This window comes from Arvicola amphibius, chromosome 2 (assembly GCF_903992535.2).
Source record: "Arvicola amphibius chromosome 2, mArvAmp1.2, whole genome shotgun sequence".
NCBI classification, from domain to species: Eukaryota; Metazoa; Chordata; class Mammalia; order Rodentia; family Cricetidae; genus Arvicola; species Arvicola amphibius.
The window spans coordinates 150,868,340-150,888,703 of record NC_052048.2 but is presented as its reverse complement, the minus strand read 5'-3'; the positions used below and the strand labels follow the sequence as shown (position 1 = coordinate 150,888,703).

The 20,364-nt window shown below is 40.5% G+C and overlaps 1 protein-coding gene across 2 annotated transcripts; it reads left to right on the top strand.

Moving 5' to 3' along the window:
• Nucleotides 1-2,695: 2,695 nt before the first annotated feature.
• LOC119806414 (lanosterol 14-alpha demethylase) lies at nucleotides 2,696-20,039 on the top strand. Of its 2 annotated transcripts, none has more exons than XM_038318151.2 (10): nucleotides 2,696-3,214; nucleotides 4,827-4,925; nucleotides 6,483-6,659; nucleotides 7,893-8,019; nucleotides 9,463-9,637; nucleotides 12,114-12,233; nucleotides 12,587-12,782; nucleotides 16,899-16,994; nucleotides 17,438-17,606; nucleotides 19,786-20,039. In XM_038318151.2, exons 1-10 carry the CDS (start codon nucleotides 3,062-3,064, stop codon nucleotides 19,962-19,964), a joined length of 1,491 nt encoding a protein of 496 aa, XP_038174079.1. In that variant the 5' UTR covers nucleotides 2,696-3,061; the 3' UTR covers nucleotides 19,965-20,039. The 2 variants fall into 2 exon arrangements, with proteins under 2 accessions (XP_038174079.1, XP_038174078.1); XM_038318150.2 differs by having other exon boundaries at nucleotides 2,699-3,235.
• Nucleotides 20,040-20,364: the final 325 nt, after the last annotated feature.

The window sequence follows — 20,364 nt, the reverse complement described above, 5'->3', positions numbered from 1 at the left end:
CATTTATCTAACCACTAATAATCTATCCTTCTAATAAACTCTTATTTTAAAAGTTATCTGTCTGAGCTAGGATCTCACTTTCTCATTCACGTTGACCTACATTCACTTTGTAGACCAGACTGGGCTCAAACTCCTGGCAATCTGCCTGTTGCAGTATCCTTAGTATTGAGATGATAGTTATGAAATTCTATGTCCAACAGTTTTCTTTTCACAGTTTTTAAAAATTTCTTTATTGAATCTTTAGGAGTTTCACATCATGTGCCGTAATTCTGTTCACCTCCCAGTTCCCTCATATTCCCCCCATTCCTGTTGCATCCCCCCATGAAACAAAACAAAGTAAGCAATAAACAAAAAAGCAAGAACAACAACAAAATCCCCAATAAACCCAAACAGAACAACAACAAAAAACCACACCTAAAACAGAAAAATCTCTGTTTCTCTTTTCCTGACTCTCCATCACTTCTTCATTCATCCTGATGACATCAGAGATTTTGGTGTGTCATATACTATACCTCTTTGTCCCATTGGCTTGACTGGCCACTGTCCATTGCAATGAGTCATTAGTCTGATTCAAGACCTCTGATTTTTGGTATACCAACCTTACTGGATCCTTACTGTAGCTTTACTGTGTCTTGAAGGTCTTGGGGTATTGTTCTACAGGACCAGTCCCTTCATGAGTTCCAGCAGGACCTAGATGGGGTAGATGCTAGAGTGGGTCAAACTAAGGCTCATCTGTGGGCCTGGGTGTTAACTAGGTAGATTAGAAAGAGCCACTGGGGTTACCATTCTCGGGTGCAGTGATTGAGTCAGCTCCCCTACATTCATGTCCTCAGGGCAAGTTTGTCCTCACCTGTGGTGAGATAAGCCATGAATTTTCACTTCTATAAACAAGGTTGGTTGCCCCAACTGCACAGGATGTGCTTGCTCACACATAGGCATAGGTGGGCGATACCTTAGGCAGGAAGTATGTCAGGATGTATGCTTGCCCACAATTGCACGAAGGTGGGAAGTGTAGGTGGGAAACTCTAATTGGTCGTAATAATAAAAACCCGGAGTCAGCTATCAGGGGTGAAAACCGAAGGATAAGAGAAGCAGAGTGGTCAGTCACTAGAGTTCTTACCCATGCTCAGACCAAGGGGAAATCCTGTCCACAGACTGCCTCCTCAGACTACTACTCCTCAGACTGACTGCAAGCTCCGGGTCTCCTGCCTTATGTATTCCTCTCTCTGCCCAACCACAGAGCTCCTGTCTCCACCTCCCTAGTACTGGGATTAAAGGCATGTAACCCCAAGTGCAGGGTTCACCTTTGTGTGAGCTCTGTTTCTCTTTTACACAGAATCAATCTTGTGCAGCCCAGGGTGGCCTTGAACTCACAGAAATCAGTCTACCTCTATCTCCTGAGTGCTGGGATTAAAGGTGTGTGCTATCATTGCCTGGCCTCTGTGGCTAACTAGTGGCACTCTGATCTTCAGGCAAGCTTTATTTGTTAAAACATAAACAAAATATCACCACAGGGAAGTACCATAGCTGTGGGGTTGGCCTTATAGGCACCTGGCCAACATAGTTTGAGGCCATTATCTGGGAAACCTGGCCATTGCCCATCTTCCTGGCCAGTATTAAACAAAGCTTATTTTAATTGGATGATTATCTCTTTCTTCTCACCATGTTCAGGGTTAGTAATGGCCTGGACTTACTCTTGTACATCAAGCACACAAGACAGGCCTGGAAATACGGTGACAAATACGGTGACCAACGTTCCTGCTGTAGTAACACAGATCCTAAATGATGAGGCTCTTACCTCAAGCAGTGGCAATAAAAATGGACTATTAGATTCGATGACTGATGTGAGGAAGTAGTTAAACGGTGTACAGACCTTCCTGTATGGCCACCGCAGGAAGGCTTGCTGGCTGAGGCGTGCGAAGAAATAAGTTTAGCTTGGGCCTTTATTGACCCTTTAAGATAAAATGTGGGCTCTCTGGGTAGAAGGTAGCAGTTTTGTCTCATCCACTACGCTGTCATCTCCAAGCTTAGCCCAAAAACCTAGCTCTTAAATCTGGTTGAATAAATAAATGTAGCTGTATAGGACCCCACGTGAAGGATCACGAAGGAGGGTTAAATTTGGAAGCATGTCATCTGAGATGCTTTATTTGAAGCCACAGGAATGAGTGTGATCAGGGTAACTCCTGCTTCAAATCTAGCAAGTAAACTATCAGAAAGGGGGTACTGGGGAGCTCTGGTCTCAGTTCACTTATGCGATCTGTATTTATTTTGGAAGACTTGTTTTGGTGCAACAGCACACTACACAGGTATCACTTGTTAACTCTGTGGCCCTACACGAACAACCTGTGGAACAACACAAAAAACAAATTGTAATTGGGTGGGTATGGGTGAGCCGACGGCCTCATCCTCCAGTCTGAGTATGCAGAACCTCGTTTTTTCACAACTCCGATTGCAGGGCTCAGGAAGGGCCGGTCTCAACAAAAGTCCGGGAGGCGAACCAGGGCGGGATAGGTGCAGCGGCCCGCGCCCCACAGAGGGGGCGGTGCCCGGGCCGCCAGTCCCGCTGACGCCACATAGGCCGATATCACCTCAGCGGCGCGTGGTGCAATCACAGAGCGCTTCGCCTCTGCCTCCGCCGCCCTCCAGCAGGTTGGTCTCGAGATCCCTCCGCCAGGCCCTCCCGTGCCTGCTCCCGGCGCTGTGTTCTTGGGAACGAGGGCCCTCGTGGCCCGCGGTCCTCAGGGCGTGGCCGTGTCTGCAGCGACCACTTTCTTGCCCGAGCCCCAGTGCCACAGGCAAAGCCCACTCCCTCAGGTTCCCTCGGTGGCGCAAGGATCACCGTGCTCGGGGGGCGTGACCTCCGGAAGGTCCCGCCCCGTCTGTGACGTGCCGGTGGCGCGCGGCGGGCCGCGGGTGTGGGAGGTGCCCGGGCCTGTAGAGACCCGGAGGCCCGGGCCGCCTTGCGACGCCCGCCAGTCGGCTTCTTCTGCTCCATCTTTTCGGAGAAGCAGCGGCGACCTCGGCCTCCAGCTCGTCAAGGGAGAGCGACGCGGCGGCCGGGATGGTGTTCCTGGGCTTGTTGCAGTCTGGCGGTTTGGTGCTGGGCCAGGCGATGGAGCAGGTGACAGGAGGCAACCTGCCCTCCACGCTGCTTATCGCCTGCGCCTTCACGCTCAGCCTGGTCTACCTGTTCCGCCTCGCAGTGGGCCACATGGTACAGCTGCCCGCCGGGGCGGTACGTGCACCTCAGGGGTCCTCGTTTTGTGCCCGGGTCAATCTTGCGGTGGAGGGCGCGCTGGGGGCCCGGGTGGTGGCTGCAGACGCCGGTGCTGCAGGCGATCCTGATTTTTGCTTTCGGTAGTGGGGTCGTTGAAATCCGAATTCGGGGCTGTGCTGGCCGCCGCAGTTTCTGCCGTGTCAGTAACTTGCTTTGACCATCTGCCTAGGCTCTTGCTTTGCAGAGTTTGTAGTTACAGCGATGGATGTGCAGACTGGTGTGTGTGACCTTCTGGATGGAGTTGGCTAGTCTAGTGGTCTTGGACGTGACTGTAAATGCGGAACGCTGTACTGGCTTTGCTGTTTCCTTTCGAGGTGTTCAGGATTTTTGTGAGGGCCTTGGTGGCGAGTAATATGGACAACAGAGGCCCTGGTGGCCGTCCCTCTCTATATTGCCTTGTGTGTTTAGTATCCTGTGGGCTATTGGAGGTATTGGCTATTAATATCAGTGTCAGGGAAATTAGGGCCAGTTCATAAGTGCCTGAGGAGAGTGATTCTGTTAAAATAATGTAGCCTAGCACTACAGCAAACCACGAGCTCCAAGCCTCCCAAATGTTATTTGATGAATGCCGCTGTAATCAACATCTGGAAGCTATGGAAATCACTCCTTTGAAACTAACAGTGGAATGTAAAAACGGCACTGTATCCAGCATTAAATTCCAAACAAGTTGCTTTTAAAATTATTTTTGTTTCAACCCGAACAAGCACTAGACAGTTACTATTTCTTTTATTAGATATGCTATGTTAAAAGCATTTTTTGGGCGGGGCCTTAATGTAACCCAGGGTGGCCTTGGAACTTGCTCTGTAGGCAAGGCTCACCTTGGCACATCTTCCAGCCTTCACTCCTTGGGTGGTGAGTTTGAAAGTGTGCGTTACACATCCAGCTTCTTCATTACTTTGAGGAGATTGTATTTACCACTGGAAAGACAAAGGTACTTTATTCTAAAGTGTTGTGAGGTTTTGGTGTTTTGAGACCACCAAAGATGAGAGGAACATCATCTATTTTCATCGTTGCACGTTTTTCCTCGCAGAGTCTTGGCAATCTGAAGATCTTATTTGGTGGCATCTAAAGTCCTTTTAAGGCAAGCACTACAAAATTCCTGCTGGAGAAGGTCTGTTCTCTCAAATACTGATGAGTCTAGTTATTTGCAGTCAGAGAAGCATGACAAACTTCCTTTTCCCTGTAAATATGAGAAGCATTTTCTTTTCTGTAGATTACTGTTTGGCTTTTTCTGTTCCAGAAAAAGTCAGGCAAGACTCTGGGATTGAAGGGAGTGCTTGTAGACTGCAGACACTTTAGAAATGCAGTCAACTCTCCCCTTGTTTGCCTGAAGCCTCAATAATATTGGACGTTTTTTGTTAGCTACCGATGTTTACAATTGCAGTGCCTTCCTGCCTCGTCACTTCTATTTTGAATTCTTTTGACTATACTTTCTCTAAATATACTTATTTTTTTAAACAGTAATCTCAAGCTGGCTCTCTATCAACTCTTAATTAAATGAAAATTAAAATTTTCATTCTTTTTTTTTTTTTTTTTTTTTTTTTTGCAGAAAAGTCCGCCGTACATTTTCTCTCCAATTCCATTCCTTGGCCATGCAATAGCATTTGGGAAAAGTCCAATTGAGTTCCTGGAAAATGCATATGAGAAGGTAAGTCTTTTAAAAAATCAGAGGTGGAGAAACTAGTTTAGAGAAGTGCTTTTCTTTAAATAGAAATGCTTTAAATAAATATTGTACCCTCTCTGCATATTGGCATTATTGAAAACATCTCTGGTTTAAGAGATAAAAGGCCTTGTTGACCTGTTTAGCTTCCCAGAGTGTTTGTCCTGGGTTAGTCTCTATGATGTGAAGAAACCTGTCATTCTAACAATTATGTTTTAAAAAATAGTCTTAAATTTTATTTTCACTATTAATAGTCAAAGCTGATTTTATCACTTTTCTTAATCATGTGTCTTTGGGATTTTCTGTCTCTTATCCATTGCTCTGTCGATCCAGTGTGATTTTACTCTCCACTTGGAGAATGTAGATAAAATTTAAGTCCTTGATGCTTTCCTCTGCAAACATTGCTTTTGCATAGACTTCTTGTTAATCACTTCACTTGTTAGTTATTTCAATTAATTACTTAAGAGAACTCTCTCCTTTGTTTTAATGTAATTTAAAATAGTCTTTAAGAATTTCATAAATGTACACATTGTATTTCGATCATATTTACTTCCCTTCCACTTTTCCCATTCCTCCTTGATTTTTCCCCCATGTCTCCCTCTGAACTTTGTTATTTTAAAAAAAAATAAAGCACTCAGTCCTGTTTGTATATTCATGGGTGTGGGTCCATCCATTAGAGCATGGTCAACCTGCTTCGGGCCACACCCTGAAAAAATTGACTCTTCAGCCCCTAGCAGCCATGAATTGTCAGTAGTTGGGGCTTGCGTGTCACTCCTGCATCCAAAGTGTATTCTCAACACTTTCCTTTTAAGATTTGGTTTTAGTTGTTTGGAAGCCTTTGTGTCTCTGATAATATGTGCATCTAAGTGCAGTTGTTTGCCAAGGCCAGAAGAGGGCATTAGATCTCTAGAGCTACAGCTGGGAACTGAACTCAGGCCCTCTGCAAGAGCAGAACATAGAGCCAGCTCCCAGTCTCTGTTTTTATACTGCACTTTCCTGATTTACGTGTGCAAGACCTTTTGTTGTAATGAATGATTCTTTGACATCATTCAGTTCATGGATTCTGGAGATCAAACTCAGATTGTCAGATTTGATGGCAAATGATTCTACCCATAAGCCATCTCATCAGCCCCAATAAATTAGTTATTAACAAAAGAGAAAAGTTATATTTTTATAAATGCTTATTAAAGAATTCTATATAGTCAACATAAAGCAAAACAATAATTAAAAACAACTTTATATTATATATTTATATATAACTTTATACTACCTATATATTCAATAATGAAGAGTAACGGACTGAGCTAACAGTAGCATCTAATGATAAAATACATTAGAATTCTGATGTTTTGCATAGTAGAAAATATTTTCAGGATAAACCGTGGAGAAGAACAAACCATTATATTTACGCTGCTTTTGTGATGAAGACAGTAGGTGTAATATGGCCAGATGAAAACAGCTGCTTAAAAGTTCATGAGCATTTGGAACTTTTGCTTTTATTCTGTGATGTAAGGAGTGTTTTTTCACATCACTTTTCTCTTTCAGTATGGTCCTGTATTCAGCTTTACCATGGTGGGCAAGACGTTTACTTACCTTCTGGGGAGTGACGCAGCTGCACTGCTTTTCAATAGTAAAAATGAAGATCTGAATGCGGAGGATGTCTACAGTCGACTGACGACTCCCGTATTTGGGAAGGGGGTTGCATATGATGTGCCAAATGCAGTAGGTGACATGTCTGTCTTGGATAAAACACAAACCTAAACTATAGTAGAGTAGTTACATCTAGTTGTGTAATATTACACATTTGTAATGCAGGACTAATTTCTTCTTTGACTTAAGAAATTAGAAATTTTGTGATATTTAAAAAGAAACTATGGGGAGCTGTTTAAGGGATGGGTAGTTTATTTTATATTTGTTGTCAAGACTAAACAATTTTTTAAATGGTTTTCCTATACAAAAAAATAGACTCAACAATAATTTAGCATATTGGGATTTGACTTGAGAGAGGAACAAGAAAATATCATTATTCATCAAAAGGACTTCTTACGACTGCTTGGGAATCTAGTCCAAGAGCTTAGAGTTGGAAATTGTTGACATTAGAACTCTTCTTGAGCCAACTGTGGTGACTCATACCTGTGATCCCAGCATTTGGGAAATTGATGCAGGAGAATCTTGAGTTCAAGCCCAAGTCGTGTGAGACCTGATCTTTACCAAAAAAAAAAAAAAAAAAAAAAATTCTTTTAATCTGTCTACTCTGGGGATGGAGTATTTTCTTATTATGTTTATCTGCTCCCAAATTAGCATATTGATGTGTTATGAGTAGAACATAATTAGGTAATGGGGATGGCAGTTAAGAGTCAATATTAATATTTCTGGGGTTAGGAGTAGTAGAAGAAAGTCTCTTCTTTTGTAAAAGCAATGGTTTTAAAAAATTTTTGCTCAGATTTATCTCTTTATTATTTTAAATATTCTATTAGAATTTTTAAAGTTTAAATGCCTCAAAGGGCTATTAGTTCAAAAATTATTTTATTTAGGCTGTTGTAAATTTCTGGAAGATAGTGTCAATGCTGAATGATATCTAGAAATGTAATGAGAACATAGTTGAAGGAGGATAACAGTGAAGTGTAATGAACTTTTGGGAAAGTGTATTGAGTGGCTTGGGTTGGAGATTAGAATACAACCAAGATCGGGAAGTGGGTCTCTGTAAAGACTGTGGGACATTAGGAGGTGAGTGATAGGATTCCTGATGGATCATTTTCTAGGATCCAGGGAGAGGAACCCCTTCCCATTTTTTTTTAAGTTTCCATATGTGGTTTAGATTTTAGAAATCCTGTTATTGTTTATGTTTTCATATTTAAGAATGTTTTCTTTGTTATGTAGTTAGAATAATCTGATGTACCTTAGAATACAATAAAAAATGTATTGTAATGTTGTGTACCCTTAATTTTTTTAAAGGTTTTTTTGGAGCAGAAGAAAATGTTAAAAAGCGGCCTTAACATAGCCCACTTTAAGCAGTATGTTTCTATAATTGAAAAAGAAACAGAGGAATACTTTCAGAGTTGGGGAGAAAGTGGAGAAAAAAGTAAGCAAAATCATTACATTGGTCCTATTCTTTTCTGTTTTTTTGTTTTTGTTTTTTTTGGTTTTTCGAGACAGGGTTTCTCTGCAGCTTTAGCGCCTGTCCTGGAGCTAGCTCTTGTAGACCAGGCTGGTCTTGAACTCACAGAGATCCACCTGCCTCTGCCTCCCGAGTGCTGGGATTAAAGGCGTGCACCACCACCACCCGGCTCTTATTCTTTTCTGTTTGTGTGTGCAGAACAAAGTACAGTATGTGTAGAACTGCTGTGTATCTCATGGTTTGGGAAGTGTGGATGACTCTGCAGTTGTAACACCAAACACAGCCTTTAGTGTGCACTTTATTGTCTTCTGAGAGCAGTTGGTGTATCTATACCAGGAGCAATATCTGCTTATAGGCCAGTGGGGCCGAGGCAGCAGGTCACTACCTCCTGATGATGGGCATAAGCTCCTATAAAAGGTGTAGAAACTTTAATATCACTATACCTGAAGCTGCTGTGATGATGTGTTTTCTAGTCACAGAAGGCACTGATGTGCACATTAGAATGCCTATTGTTTGTTTATTTGTGAAGGGCCTTGCTGTGTAGTCCAGGCTGGCTTCAAACTGGGGATCTTCCTGCTTCTGCCTCCTGAATGTTGAGGTTGCAGGCATAATTCCACTTACAAGAAATAATTGTGGCACGTGCCTGGAATCCTAGCACTTGGGAGTCAGAAGAATTATAAGTTCGAGGATAGCCTGCACTACATAGTACATCCCATGTCAAAATGCAAAAGTCTAAAACAAACTCTGAAAATAAAAGCACGAGAGGCGTGTCATTAGAGCACCAAGGGGACCAGACTGTCTTCTGATGTCTTGTTTGGCAAGTCTAATTGGAAAGCCAGATGTTTACTAGAAGTTAATTTGATAGGAGAGTCAAAGAACTGAGTTAGATGATTCATGAGACTTGCAAGTGCTATTGAATGGTCTTAACAGTGTTTGTCTCCAGTACTGAGGGTTGTGTAAAAGTTTTCTAGTACATAGAATCAAGACTTCTGTATTTAGCTGACCCAGGAAAATGCAGCCTCTGGTTTTGGGACTGCCGTTTCTTGGGAATGTCCTCATGTGCATTGTATAACCTTTATGTTATTCATGGCTTTTGTGCTGTGACCTGGAAATCAGATTACTGCATTTCTTTTTAAGAGTCTTATCTCTTCAAGATGAAGCATTTATATATAAGGTATAGAGGCATTGATTTTAGCTGGCCAGAGGGGCAATGTGGTTTAGGTTTATTGCCTCCAGAGTTTTGCACAGCTATGTAGCTGTCTGAAGACTTTGGAGGGTGAATAGGATTCATATAGATATTCCAATTTTTATATATCCATTTTTCTTCACAATTTCTTTATATGTTAAAGAAATTATTTTAAAAGATTTTTGAAAATTGTAATGAGAATGATCTTTTCTTCCTCTTAGATGTGTTTGAAGCACTTTCTGAGCTCATAATTTTAACAGCTAGCCATTGTTTACATGGAAAGGAAATTAGAAGTCAACTCAATGAGAAGGTGGCCCAGCTGTATGCAGATTTGGATGGAGGTTTTAGCCATGCTGCCTGGCTGCTGCCAGGTTGGCTGCCTCTGCCTAGTTTCAGGTATGGATAAGGACCACTTTGCACTTGTTACTGTGCTGTTTGTGTACTTTCTGATTTGGGCTGATTAGGAGCCTCCATTTTGTAAGAATTCAAGACAATTTATATAGTGAGTTCATTTAAAGTAAGCTTTATTTTATTGAGAAGGTAATTTGTTGTCTTTTGTAATATTTTGCTTACCTAATATGTCTTCTTACTCCAAGAAGTCTCTAAGCTGTACTTAGAGCTGTGACCTTTCTAAAGCACTTGTTTGAAAGCCTTGCTGCCTTTTCAGTACTTTTCCTGGGCCCTTTCTTTTGGCTGTTTGTGCATTTACTTGATTTTGTTTGTCTCCTTGCTAACTGTATTGTAGTTTCCTTAAGGACAGGAACTGCCTCTGATTCAGAGCAATGTGGTCTTTAGGACTTGGTGTGGAGCTCAGGTCTTGATAACTGCTTGCTTTCCTCCCTTTCTAGGTTGTTTCTGTTTATGTGGGATGGAATTAAACTATTAGCTTTGTTCCATTGATATCCACCCCTTTATTTATGTATGTATGTATGTATGTATGTATGTTTGTTTGTTTGTTTTTGTTTTTGTTTCGAGACAGGGATTCTCTGTGTAACATTCCTGGTTGCACTGGAACTCTGTAGATCAGGCTGGCCTCAAGCTTACAGAGATTCACCTACCTCTTTCTCCTTAGTGCTAGGATTAAAGGCGTGTGCCACACCTTCTATTTTGCTGCCTAATAAAGGCTATTACAGTGAGAGAGCAAGCCCAGGGAGGGTCCCTGAACTTCAGCATTTATAAGGAGCTCTGCAGTAAAAAACAAAACAACAACAACAACAAAAACCAACTGGAAAAAAAATGCTTCTATCTATATTGTGCTGGCATGCACTGCTCTGCTCCTCACCCATAGTTTCTCATACAGAACATTGTCTTGTTTCTACCTCCTCCATTTCTTGGTTCTTGTCAGATTTCTAGCACTTCATGTTATAGCCTGATCTTTCCCTGTTTTACTCAAACCAACTGATTTAGAGAAATTATTCCATGTACTTTTAATTTTTTGTTACTAAGCCTTGGGCATACTAAACACATGTTCTACCTCTAAGTCAGAGCCCTGCTATTTACTTACTTATTCAAACCTTATACCCTCATCTCTCTTTTTTACTCACGTTATGATGTTGAAATGGAATCTTCCTTTCTGTGTGTATTATCTCAGTTGTCTTCAACAGTATCGCTTTAAGTGAAATAAGGCAGTTTTCATTAGAGAGTTTGATGGGCTTTTAGGAGTCAGTATTACTTTTTTAAAATAAAGATTTTATCTTTGCCTCTTGTCCCTCTCTTTTGTCTCTCTGTGTGTGGTGTGTTTTGTGTGTGCACACATGAGTGCTGGTATTTGCAGAGGCTAGAGGCATCATCTGTCAGCTCAAACAGCCTGTAACACCAGCTCCAGGATTTCCGCTGTTGGAGCTGTCAGATGTGCTTTTTGGAATTCAGCTCCCAATCTCTGTAAGAGCTCTACTAAACTACGGAGCCATCAGGATTGCCTCAGGATTGCTTGGTTTTAGACTCACCAGCTATGTGGATCGAGTGGAGTCTCTTATGGATTGGATGCAATGAGCACACTGATCAAAGGAAAGGTTTTGGAGCTGGAGCATGTGTTTTGACACAGGACTTTTCTCCATGCAAAAAAATTATGTAGTTATAGAAAGTGAGAAGTGGAATAAAAGCCTATGAAAGAGCCAGTGCGACGTGGTAGCTTTGAGGATTGATTTGGAAAAATTGGACCCTTATGTTAATTTAGACATGTGTTATGTTGACCTGGAAAACGCTTGTAAGGCAATGTCATGCTTATTTATCTAGGTAGTGTGTTAGCAATGTGAGCTTTGCACTAAGAACTGTCGGCATGACTACAATGTTCACAACTCCTTTTTTTTTTTTTTTTTTTTTTTTTTTTTTTTTTTTTTCACAACTCCTTTTTTGTTGACTTAGTTTTCTGTCCTGCCTGGTTCCCGCAGTCATTAAGTCCCAAAGAATCACACAGAGGTCTACATCAATTATAAACTGATTGGCCCAGTATCTGAGGCTCTTCTTATTAATTAGTTCTTATAACTTATATTAGCCCATAATTCTTGTCTGTGTTGGCCACGTGGTTTGGTCCCTTTTTTGGCAAGGCAGTCCACATCTTGTGTCCTCTGTGTCTGGGTGACAACTGCAGACTGAGCTTTCCTATTCCCAGAATTCTCCTGTTCTCGTCGCCCTGCCTCTACTTCCTGCCTGGTTGTCCACCTATACTTCCTGTCTGGCTACTGGCCAGCAGTGTTTTATTAAAATACAATTGACAGGGTATAAACCATTGTCCTACAGCACTTTTTTTCTGATTCTGAGTTTTTGTCACTTACTTAGGTTAGTAAACTAATGATTTATGTTTGGTATTGGTTTAGAATGTGAGCCTATAGAATAATTACTCTATTGAAAATACTCTGGTTTTAAATTGTAGACGAAGGGACAGAGCCCATCGAGAGATCAAGAATATTTTCTATAAGGCCATCAAGAAACGCAGGCAGTCTGAAGAAAAAGTTGATGACATTCTCCAAACTTTACTAGACTCTACATACAAGTAAGAACCGTCAGATCACACGTTAAGCTGAAACTACAACTTGTACATGAAAATGTAGATTACTGGTATTTCCAGTTAAAAAGTAAAGGCAGTGGGGCAATAAATTGGTACTTGTAAATTATAGAGACATGAAGCACTGGGCCCTTGTGCCTTATTGCAACCCCAGAAGCAGGCATAGGTAACATCAGCAAATAAACTGGAAGTCTTCCACATCCTGCTTTCTCCTGGTTGGTCTTTTTTTTTTTTTTTTTTTTGGTTGGGGAGGCACTGGGGACCCTGGTTGGTAGTAGGTAAGAAGAGAGTTGATTATGTCTATATGTTGTATTAATGTTAAGTGTGTGGTTCATCCCCAGGGACGGGCACCCTCTGACAGATGATGAGATAGCGGGGATGCTCATCGGACTGCTGCTGGCAGGACAGCACACCTCCTCCACCACCAGTGCCTGGATGGGCTTCTTTTTGGCCAGAGATAAACCGCTTCAAGAAAAGTGCTACTTAGAACAGAAAGCCGTGTGTGGCGAGGACCTGCCTCCCTTAACTTATGAGCAGGTATGTGCACAGTTTGAGGCCTTCTGTTCACTATAGCGCCAACTGCTGGTAGGCTTTCAGAGACCTTTCTGCAAGCTTAGGGAACAGGAAGAGCCAAGCGTTCGTACTGAGGCTTTAGCGTGCTCTGCCCTGTTGCTTTGCTGCTTGGCTTTAATGTCTGGCCTCTGTACATGGACTATATCATATGTATGTTGTGGTTTTTTTATAAAGTGTAGGAGCTTTGGAGTACATGGAATTCTGTGGCCTGTGTTTGGGCAGAAATGGGCACTCCACCAAGCTTGCTGGGCAGGAAAGCAGGGGAGGACACATTCACTGAATAACTAGGCAGCTACTTTTGAAGCACGCCCTGGTCTTATCCTTTTTCTGTTATATTTTGTTTAGACATTTTATTAAAGTGGTATGTTACATCCACATATTCTTACATTCCTGGGGTAAATCCATATATATGTATGTATATATGTTTCTCAAATTTTTATATGAGCATAGTATACATATATATATATATATATATATACATATATATATCATAAACATATAATAGAGGATATACAGCTGTAATTTTATTGTATCATCTTTGACTGGTAATATGCCAATTACCTCTTAAGAATTAACTTCTTTTCCTACTAGTTAACCTTAATTACTTCAGAGGGTCTAATGATCCCCCATTATTAATCTTTTAAAAATGCCCCACTACTTCTTGCCATCACCATATGAACCTTTGGATTACATTTTTTTTTTTTTTTTTTTGAGAGAGAATTTCACTGTGTAGCTTGTGGTTGGTTTAGAACTTGCTATGTAGACCAGGCTGACCTCAACTCAAGAGATACCTGCCTTGACCTTCTGAGTGCTAGTGGCTGGTGAATATTTAATGACATCCAGGCTGTAACAGAGGGTTAAGGTTCATCCATGTTGGAGCATGTGTCAGTATTTCAATCTTTGTTTTCAATAATCTATAATATGCACATACTGCATATTACTTATTCATTTGTCCATTTTTTATATATTTGGGTTATCTCCACTTTATGAGGTCCGTGAGATTGCTGGGTCATACAGCAATACATGTTGATGTATTGAACTTCTAAAATGTTTTCCAAACATTGGCTCAGTTTTTAAACTTGTCAACAGTATTAACGTGTGTTCTGATGTTTACAATTGTCATGGCTGTAATGTATGTGACGTGGTCTTTTGTTCTAAGTGACTTTCCCCTGATGACTGAGTATTTTGTGATGTTTTCTTAGGAGACTGTCTGTTCAGATCCTGTCTCTTTATAATAAGACTGCCTTTCACTCTCCTGAGCAGGTTTATGTTTTCAAAAAGTGTGAAGACTTACCCCTCTGTTTTCTCCTTAGTTTTCTTTTTGGTCTTTGTCCTGTTTTGAATTAAATTTGAATATAATGTGAGATGAGGACCCTTGTACCTGTTCTGTGTGTAGAGATCCATTTATCCTAGCACTGTGTGTTGAAAAGACTACTTTCCCCCAGAATGGGCTTGTCAAAAATTTATTGGCCACAAATTTAAGGCTTTATTTCTGAACTCTGAATTCCATTCTATCAAGATGAGTGTATAGCTTATGGGTTAACTATATGTTTACTTCTGTCAGTTTTGAATTTCAGAGTGTGGCTCTAATCTTTTCCAACTATTACAGTTATTCCTAGTTTATTCAATTTTTATTAGAATTTTAGAGGAGATGGGGGGAGCTGGAGGGGGGAGGAAGGGGAATTGTGGTGGGTATGTAAAATAAAATACAAAAAGAATTGTAGAATCAGCTTATCAGTTTCTGTGAGCTTGTGACTGACTGCAGCACAGTTGGGAGCACTGCCATGCTGTTAGATTTTAGACATACCTCCATGGGTATGGCGCCGTGGTGTAGCTTTTCCTTATTTTTGGTCTTTTAATTTCTTCCAACATTTTTAATTTTTATTTTTTTACTTTTCATTGTAAAGGTTTATAACCCTTTGTTAAGCCTATTCTTTTTATTCTTTCAATGCTTTGTTTCTTATTTATTGTGTATGGTATGTGCCTGTGTGTGCCATGGTGCACAGATGGTGGCCAGAGAGCAGGGAAGAGCTGCGTCTCTCCACTGTGTGGGTCATCAAGCTTGGCAGCAAATGCTTTTTACTTCTGAGCCGTCTTGCTGGCTCTTAAGTATTCTTTTTATGTTCATTCTCATGCCAGTTCAAATCTGCTATTGATCTACTCTAGTGAAAATCTTATTTATATCTTTCAGTTACAGAATTTTTATAATTTTTTAAAAAACTACTCTCTATTTCATGAGGTATTGTTATATTGTTTCATACTTTAATTCTTTAGGCCTAATTTTCTTTTTGTTCTTTGAAGGTCTTTATAATAGTCTGTTTAAATTCATTTAGTAAATTCAGTGTGTTTCCTTTTTGGAGGATGTGGTCATGGCTGCCCATTTCCTTTTGAGGGTTGCAGAATGGGCAGTTAGAACTGCAGGTCTGGGGTGGAGGGGAGGGGAGGGAAGTGGGGGGAGGGAGATGGAAATTTTTAATAAAAAAAAAAAAGAACTGCAGGTCTGGTCTCTGAGGTCAACTGGTAGCTGCTGAGAATGTTGGAGAGGGAGAGGAAGGGTCAACAGAGCAGTGGCCAACAAGGAAAATGGACATGCCCTATGTGCCTCCAAGTGGCTTCTGAGTGCTATCCCATTGGTGATTTCTGTTCTCTTCCTATATTACTAAATTTTAATACTCTGTACGAGGCTAGTTGCTTTAGTTTAAAAAAATCCAATTTAATGATAGTTCCCATTAATCTTCCTTTTGTGGTCTATATGAGCTGTAGTTGTAGTTCTTAGTTTCCTTTTTTTTCAAGTTTCTTATACTATTGTTGAATTTGCTACATTGAAAAGCAGTAGCAGCTGTAGAAATATGATTCCTAACCCCGAGATTTGTTCCTTCTGCAGGGCTTGTAAACGTGTGTGATCCTCTATGTTCAGTGACTCTCATAAACAGATGAGCAGGGTTCTATGATGTCTGCATTCATCTGTATTCAGTGAACTCTATTATTTATTTCTGTGGCCACATAATGATTAGAGACTTTGTAAATCTTTTTGTTGTTGTTTTGTTTGAGGTATCATCTCACTATGACTTTCTGACTGGCCTGAAACTCATTGTGTAGACCAGCCTGGCTTTGAACTCCCAGATATCTGCCTGCCTCTGGGATTAAAGATGCTGCCATTCCTGAGTGTATCAATTAGAGATTTTTTAAACTATCAAGAACTCAGCTTTTGCTGAGAAGCTATGCATGTTCATGGCATGTTATCAAGAGTCCTTCAGGAGGTTACAGCCCTGCCTTAGCCTCCACTTGTGGTGTGTGCTGGTCAGCCTCAGGTGGGAGATTGGATCTCTGTCATATCTGTGCTGCTCTCCTGTGCAGTGCATGTGGCTTTATGTTAAGGATTTTCAGGGTCTCTTGTCAACATTTCATTTTCATTTTCCAGGTGTTGTCTTGTTAAGTATCTGGTTTTATTAATTGTACCACTACTTCAGGTATTTACAGTATTAAACAGTGTCTGCTGGATATTTCTTTTTCGTTTTTTCAATATAAGTTCTCAATGTAGCCAAGGCTGCCTCAGCTTCTGGATGTGGGAGGGAGGTGCTGCTCTGTCAGGCTCTTGGCATATTTGCTCTGCCCTCTCTGAGTAGCGAGTCTGTAGCTGCCGTGCTTTGCTTTCCAAGGCTCCTACTGATCTGCAGTGTAAGGTAACACAAAGCTTGCTTTGCTCACCAACATACAGCATTTGTTTTTCTTGAATGAACTTATAGTAGATTGTTATATGTCTTTGTCTAATTTGTCAAGAGTTTTCAAAAAGTTGACACTGATTATTGAAAATCTCAGTTTCTCAAAGAGTGATATTTTTTTTTGATCCTTAACCATATAGTTGTCCCTCTCCATGTTATTTTGGCCCCCACTTTTCGCATTGACTGAGTAACCTTCCCAGCCATTATGAACTAGTTACCACTGCCCTTTTACTCTCACACTGGCTAGGAAATTAAAATAATTTTCTCCTACTGTGGAGGTATGGTGAATATTTGTGTGTGTGTGTGGTGGGGGGAATACCAGAGATGATCCTTGATTTTTTTTTTTTTTTTTTTTAAGCTGAAGGATCTGAATTTGCTTGACCGATGCATAAAAGAAACATTAAGACTGAGACCTCCTATAATGACCATGATGAGGATGGCCAGGACCCCTCAGGTAAATCTCAGATAGATTTCCCTGCCTAGGGCCCAGTTTCAGAGAGAATATTTTAAATTATAAATGTATGAAAATTGTTACATAATTACAAATAGTAAACATGCAACTCTAATTCTAATTATGTTACTACTTTTTATTTAACAATTGCAGTTTTAAAGATTAGAGGTACATTTCTTTGTTGGCCTTAGATATAATATGGTATTTTATAAAAATTATAAGTGTGAATTCTATAGGTCAGATTATGAAAGGTTTGGAAATTCTACTCTGCTTTGAGCTGGGTTTGTATATGTGCTTCTAGTTCAGTATTGGCCCACTTGTAAATCAGTTTAAGATAATTCTGTTGGTTTATCATCTAGACAGTTTCTAAACGTATGTACAGTTTGCCTTGTTTGGTACCATGTTGAAACATTCTCTAATGAGATGTTTTCTTTCTCACTCTGTAGACTGTGGCAGGGTACACCATTCCTCCAGGGCATCAGGTGTGTGTTTCTCCTACTGTCAACCAAAGGCTGAAGGACTCCTGGGTAGAACGCTTGGACTTTAATCCTGACCGCTACTTACAGGATAACCCAGCATCAGGAGAGAAGTTTGCTTATGTGCCGTTTGGAGCTGGTAAGAGGGCTGCTTACATTTTAGGTTAAATTGTTTGTCTTTGTTATTTGTTTTTCTTCAGTAAAACAACGTGAGAGAGAGAGAGAGAGAGAGAGAGAGAGAGAGAGAGAGAGAGAGAGAGAGAGAGAGAGAGAGAGAGGAGAGGAGAGGAGAGAGAAGGAGAAAGAAAGTTTTGGGGAATGGACTCTTTGTAAAATCTGTAAAATATTTCGTAAGTCTAAGTATAAATCTTTGTATAATGCTCCATTGCTCTCTGACCCACATCCTTTTATTTGTTCCAAATATGTGAAGACCTTGAACTTCAGATCATTATTTAATAAGTACACTTAACATAAGATACACAGGATTGTAGATTAATAATTGCAAGGGCCCTTAATTCTGCAGTTTAGATTCTGTAATGAGAGAGGCTGCATCACTAAACTGGTGCCAGTTTCCACTGCTGTAATGCACTGGACTGGTCCTGCACTTTATGTGGCTCCTGCGCCTTATGCAGCAGTACATTCCACTTCAGATGGTCCTAATCACGGTCTTGGCTTTTCTTCATCCCTGTGTTAATATTGTAGAGTTTCTATAGCTAACATAATCTGGGTATCTAAAACCAAGATTGTCTGTCACCTTCCCATTCTGGAGGCCAATTGTCTGAAATCAAGGTGTTGGCAGGGCCATGCTCTCTCTGAAGGTTTTGAAGAAGGCTTTTTGCTTCTTCCTAGTTCTAAAAGTTGCTGGCAATTCTTGGCTTGTGGCTGCATCTCACTCCAGCCACTGCTTTGTCTTTCCTATTTATTTATCTGTTTATACTTTTTTATGTAACATTGTAAATAATCAGAATTTATCAGTTCTTTTGTTGATTCAGTTAGGATACTTCTGGCTATTAACTTCTTACTTTAAGCCAGACTTCTCTTGAATATGGACCAGTGTAAGTGGCTCCCTTAAATGTGGCTCCTACAAATAAATGCTTAAGGGGCTGTGCAAACATGGTGGTAAGCCGTGTTCAATTTTATTTTTTCTTTAGCAAAAAATATTTACAACAAAGATGCCCCAATCTTTCCTCTCCTTTCCTCTCCTCTCCTCCCCTCCCCTCCCTTCCCCTCACTTCCTCTCCCCTCCCCTCCCCTTCTCTCCTCTCCTCCACTCCTCTCTCCTCCCCTCCCCTCCTCTTCTCTCCTCTCTCTCTTTTTTTGAGACAAGATCTTACTATGTACCTTTCAATGGCCTGGAGCTCTGTCTGTAGAGTTCTTCTACAGGTTGGTGTCTAATTGATGGAGATCGGCTTGCCTCTACTTCCTGAGTGCTGGGATTAAAGGCGCGCACCAAAAAGCTGGGCCCAGTCAAAATGCTCCAGACTTAAAACATTATGACATTGTCTTTTTCCAGCCTCATGTCATAAATGTGATTTCCTGCTCTTCACTAAACCTTAATGACTTTAGTATTGATAATCTAGGATTGTCTTGAACTATTTTGATGTGAGAAAGGGATGAACTCGTGATTCTTAGATTCTCCTCACACCCATGGTTTAGTCTTGTTATTCCAACATTTTCTCAGCTTGATGTAAGGCTGGGAACCAGACAGACATCAGATTCTTTCTGAACTCTGTTCTGTCCCCTGATCTACTTGTTAACCCTCGTCTAGTACCACACTGCACTGGTTTCGGGACCTTGAGTCATGTGATCAAATTTGAAATCAGCCTAAATTCTTTAGTGTAGTCCATGCTTAAGGTTGCTCTGGCCTTGTTTCCCTGTACATTTCATAATTTCTCAGCTTTTGTAGATTTTGATTTTAGTATAGATGTTATTTTGGCTTTATTAAATCCCCTTCTGTTATCATTGTACTGGACAAAATGAATTTTGATTCACAGGTTCACACTGGATGTAACACCAGAGCTCTCTTGGGACCCATATTCTACACATACCCAAGATAGATTACCATCTTATGATTTGAACCTTCTTTGTTTGTCCTCCATAATACTAAATTTCACAAAATGTTATCATAATCACCCTCATTTTCCTCCAACACTGGAAATTCCTGGGCTTTTTATAGTATTACTTTATGTACAAGGTGTATCCTATCATTGTACTGTTGCACATCCCCTGCTTATTTAAAACAAATGTCACTTCAGGCTGAGAGAGGTAAGAATTCAAAACTTATTCTGATAAAAACTTTTTTCTTTTTTTAAAAACAGGACGTCATCGTTGTATTGGAGAAAATTTTGCATATGTTCAAATTAAGACAATTTGGTCTACTATGCTTCGTTTGTATGAATTTGACCTCATCAATGGATACTTTCCTAGTGTGAATTATACAACAATGATTCACACTCCTGAAAATCCAGTAATCCATTACAAAAGAAGATCAAAATGAAAAAGGAACAAGGAACCAGTGTGGGTTAATGACTGCAAGCGGCAACTTGAGAGAGAATGAAGCTTATGAAACAGCTTTCAGTGTGTACTGTTTTTTTTTGAGTGTGTAATTCTGAAAGCCAGTTTGATTTTAATATCTTATTAATGCAGGTGATTTTTATCAAATCTAATGGCATTTGAAACAGTTTGTAATAGTTTTGGTAGGACTTCATGGAAGTCAAACTTTTGAGTTAGAAATTGTTTCGGGGAATCTAGATAGTTGGCAGATGCTAGAGAATACAGTGTCCAGGTGTTAACTTTAGAAGCACACATTGCTTCAAGGAGACCACTTTCACGAGTGTATTCTGTAAGTTTAAAAGCTTAGTCAGATTCTGCAAATTCACATTTGTGGGCCACTTCTG

Bases quoted from the DNA above. Each gene is read 5' to 3' on its own strand.
- LOC119806414 (XM_038318150.2), top strand. From the start codon at position 3,062: ATGGTGTTCCTGGGCTTGTTGCAGTCTGGCGGTTTGGTGCTGGGCCAG. The intron at 6,660-7,892 runs GTAGGTGACATG...ATTTTTTTAAAG, and splicing joins CATATGATGTGCCAAATGCA to GTTTTTTTGGAGCAGAAGAA. The intron at 9,638-12,113 runs GTATGGATAAGG...TTTAAATTGTAG, and splicing joins CTGCCTCTGCCTAGTTTCAG to ACGAAGGGACAGAGCCCATC.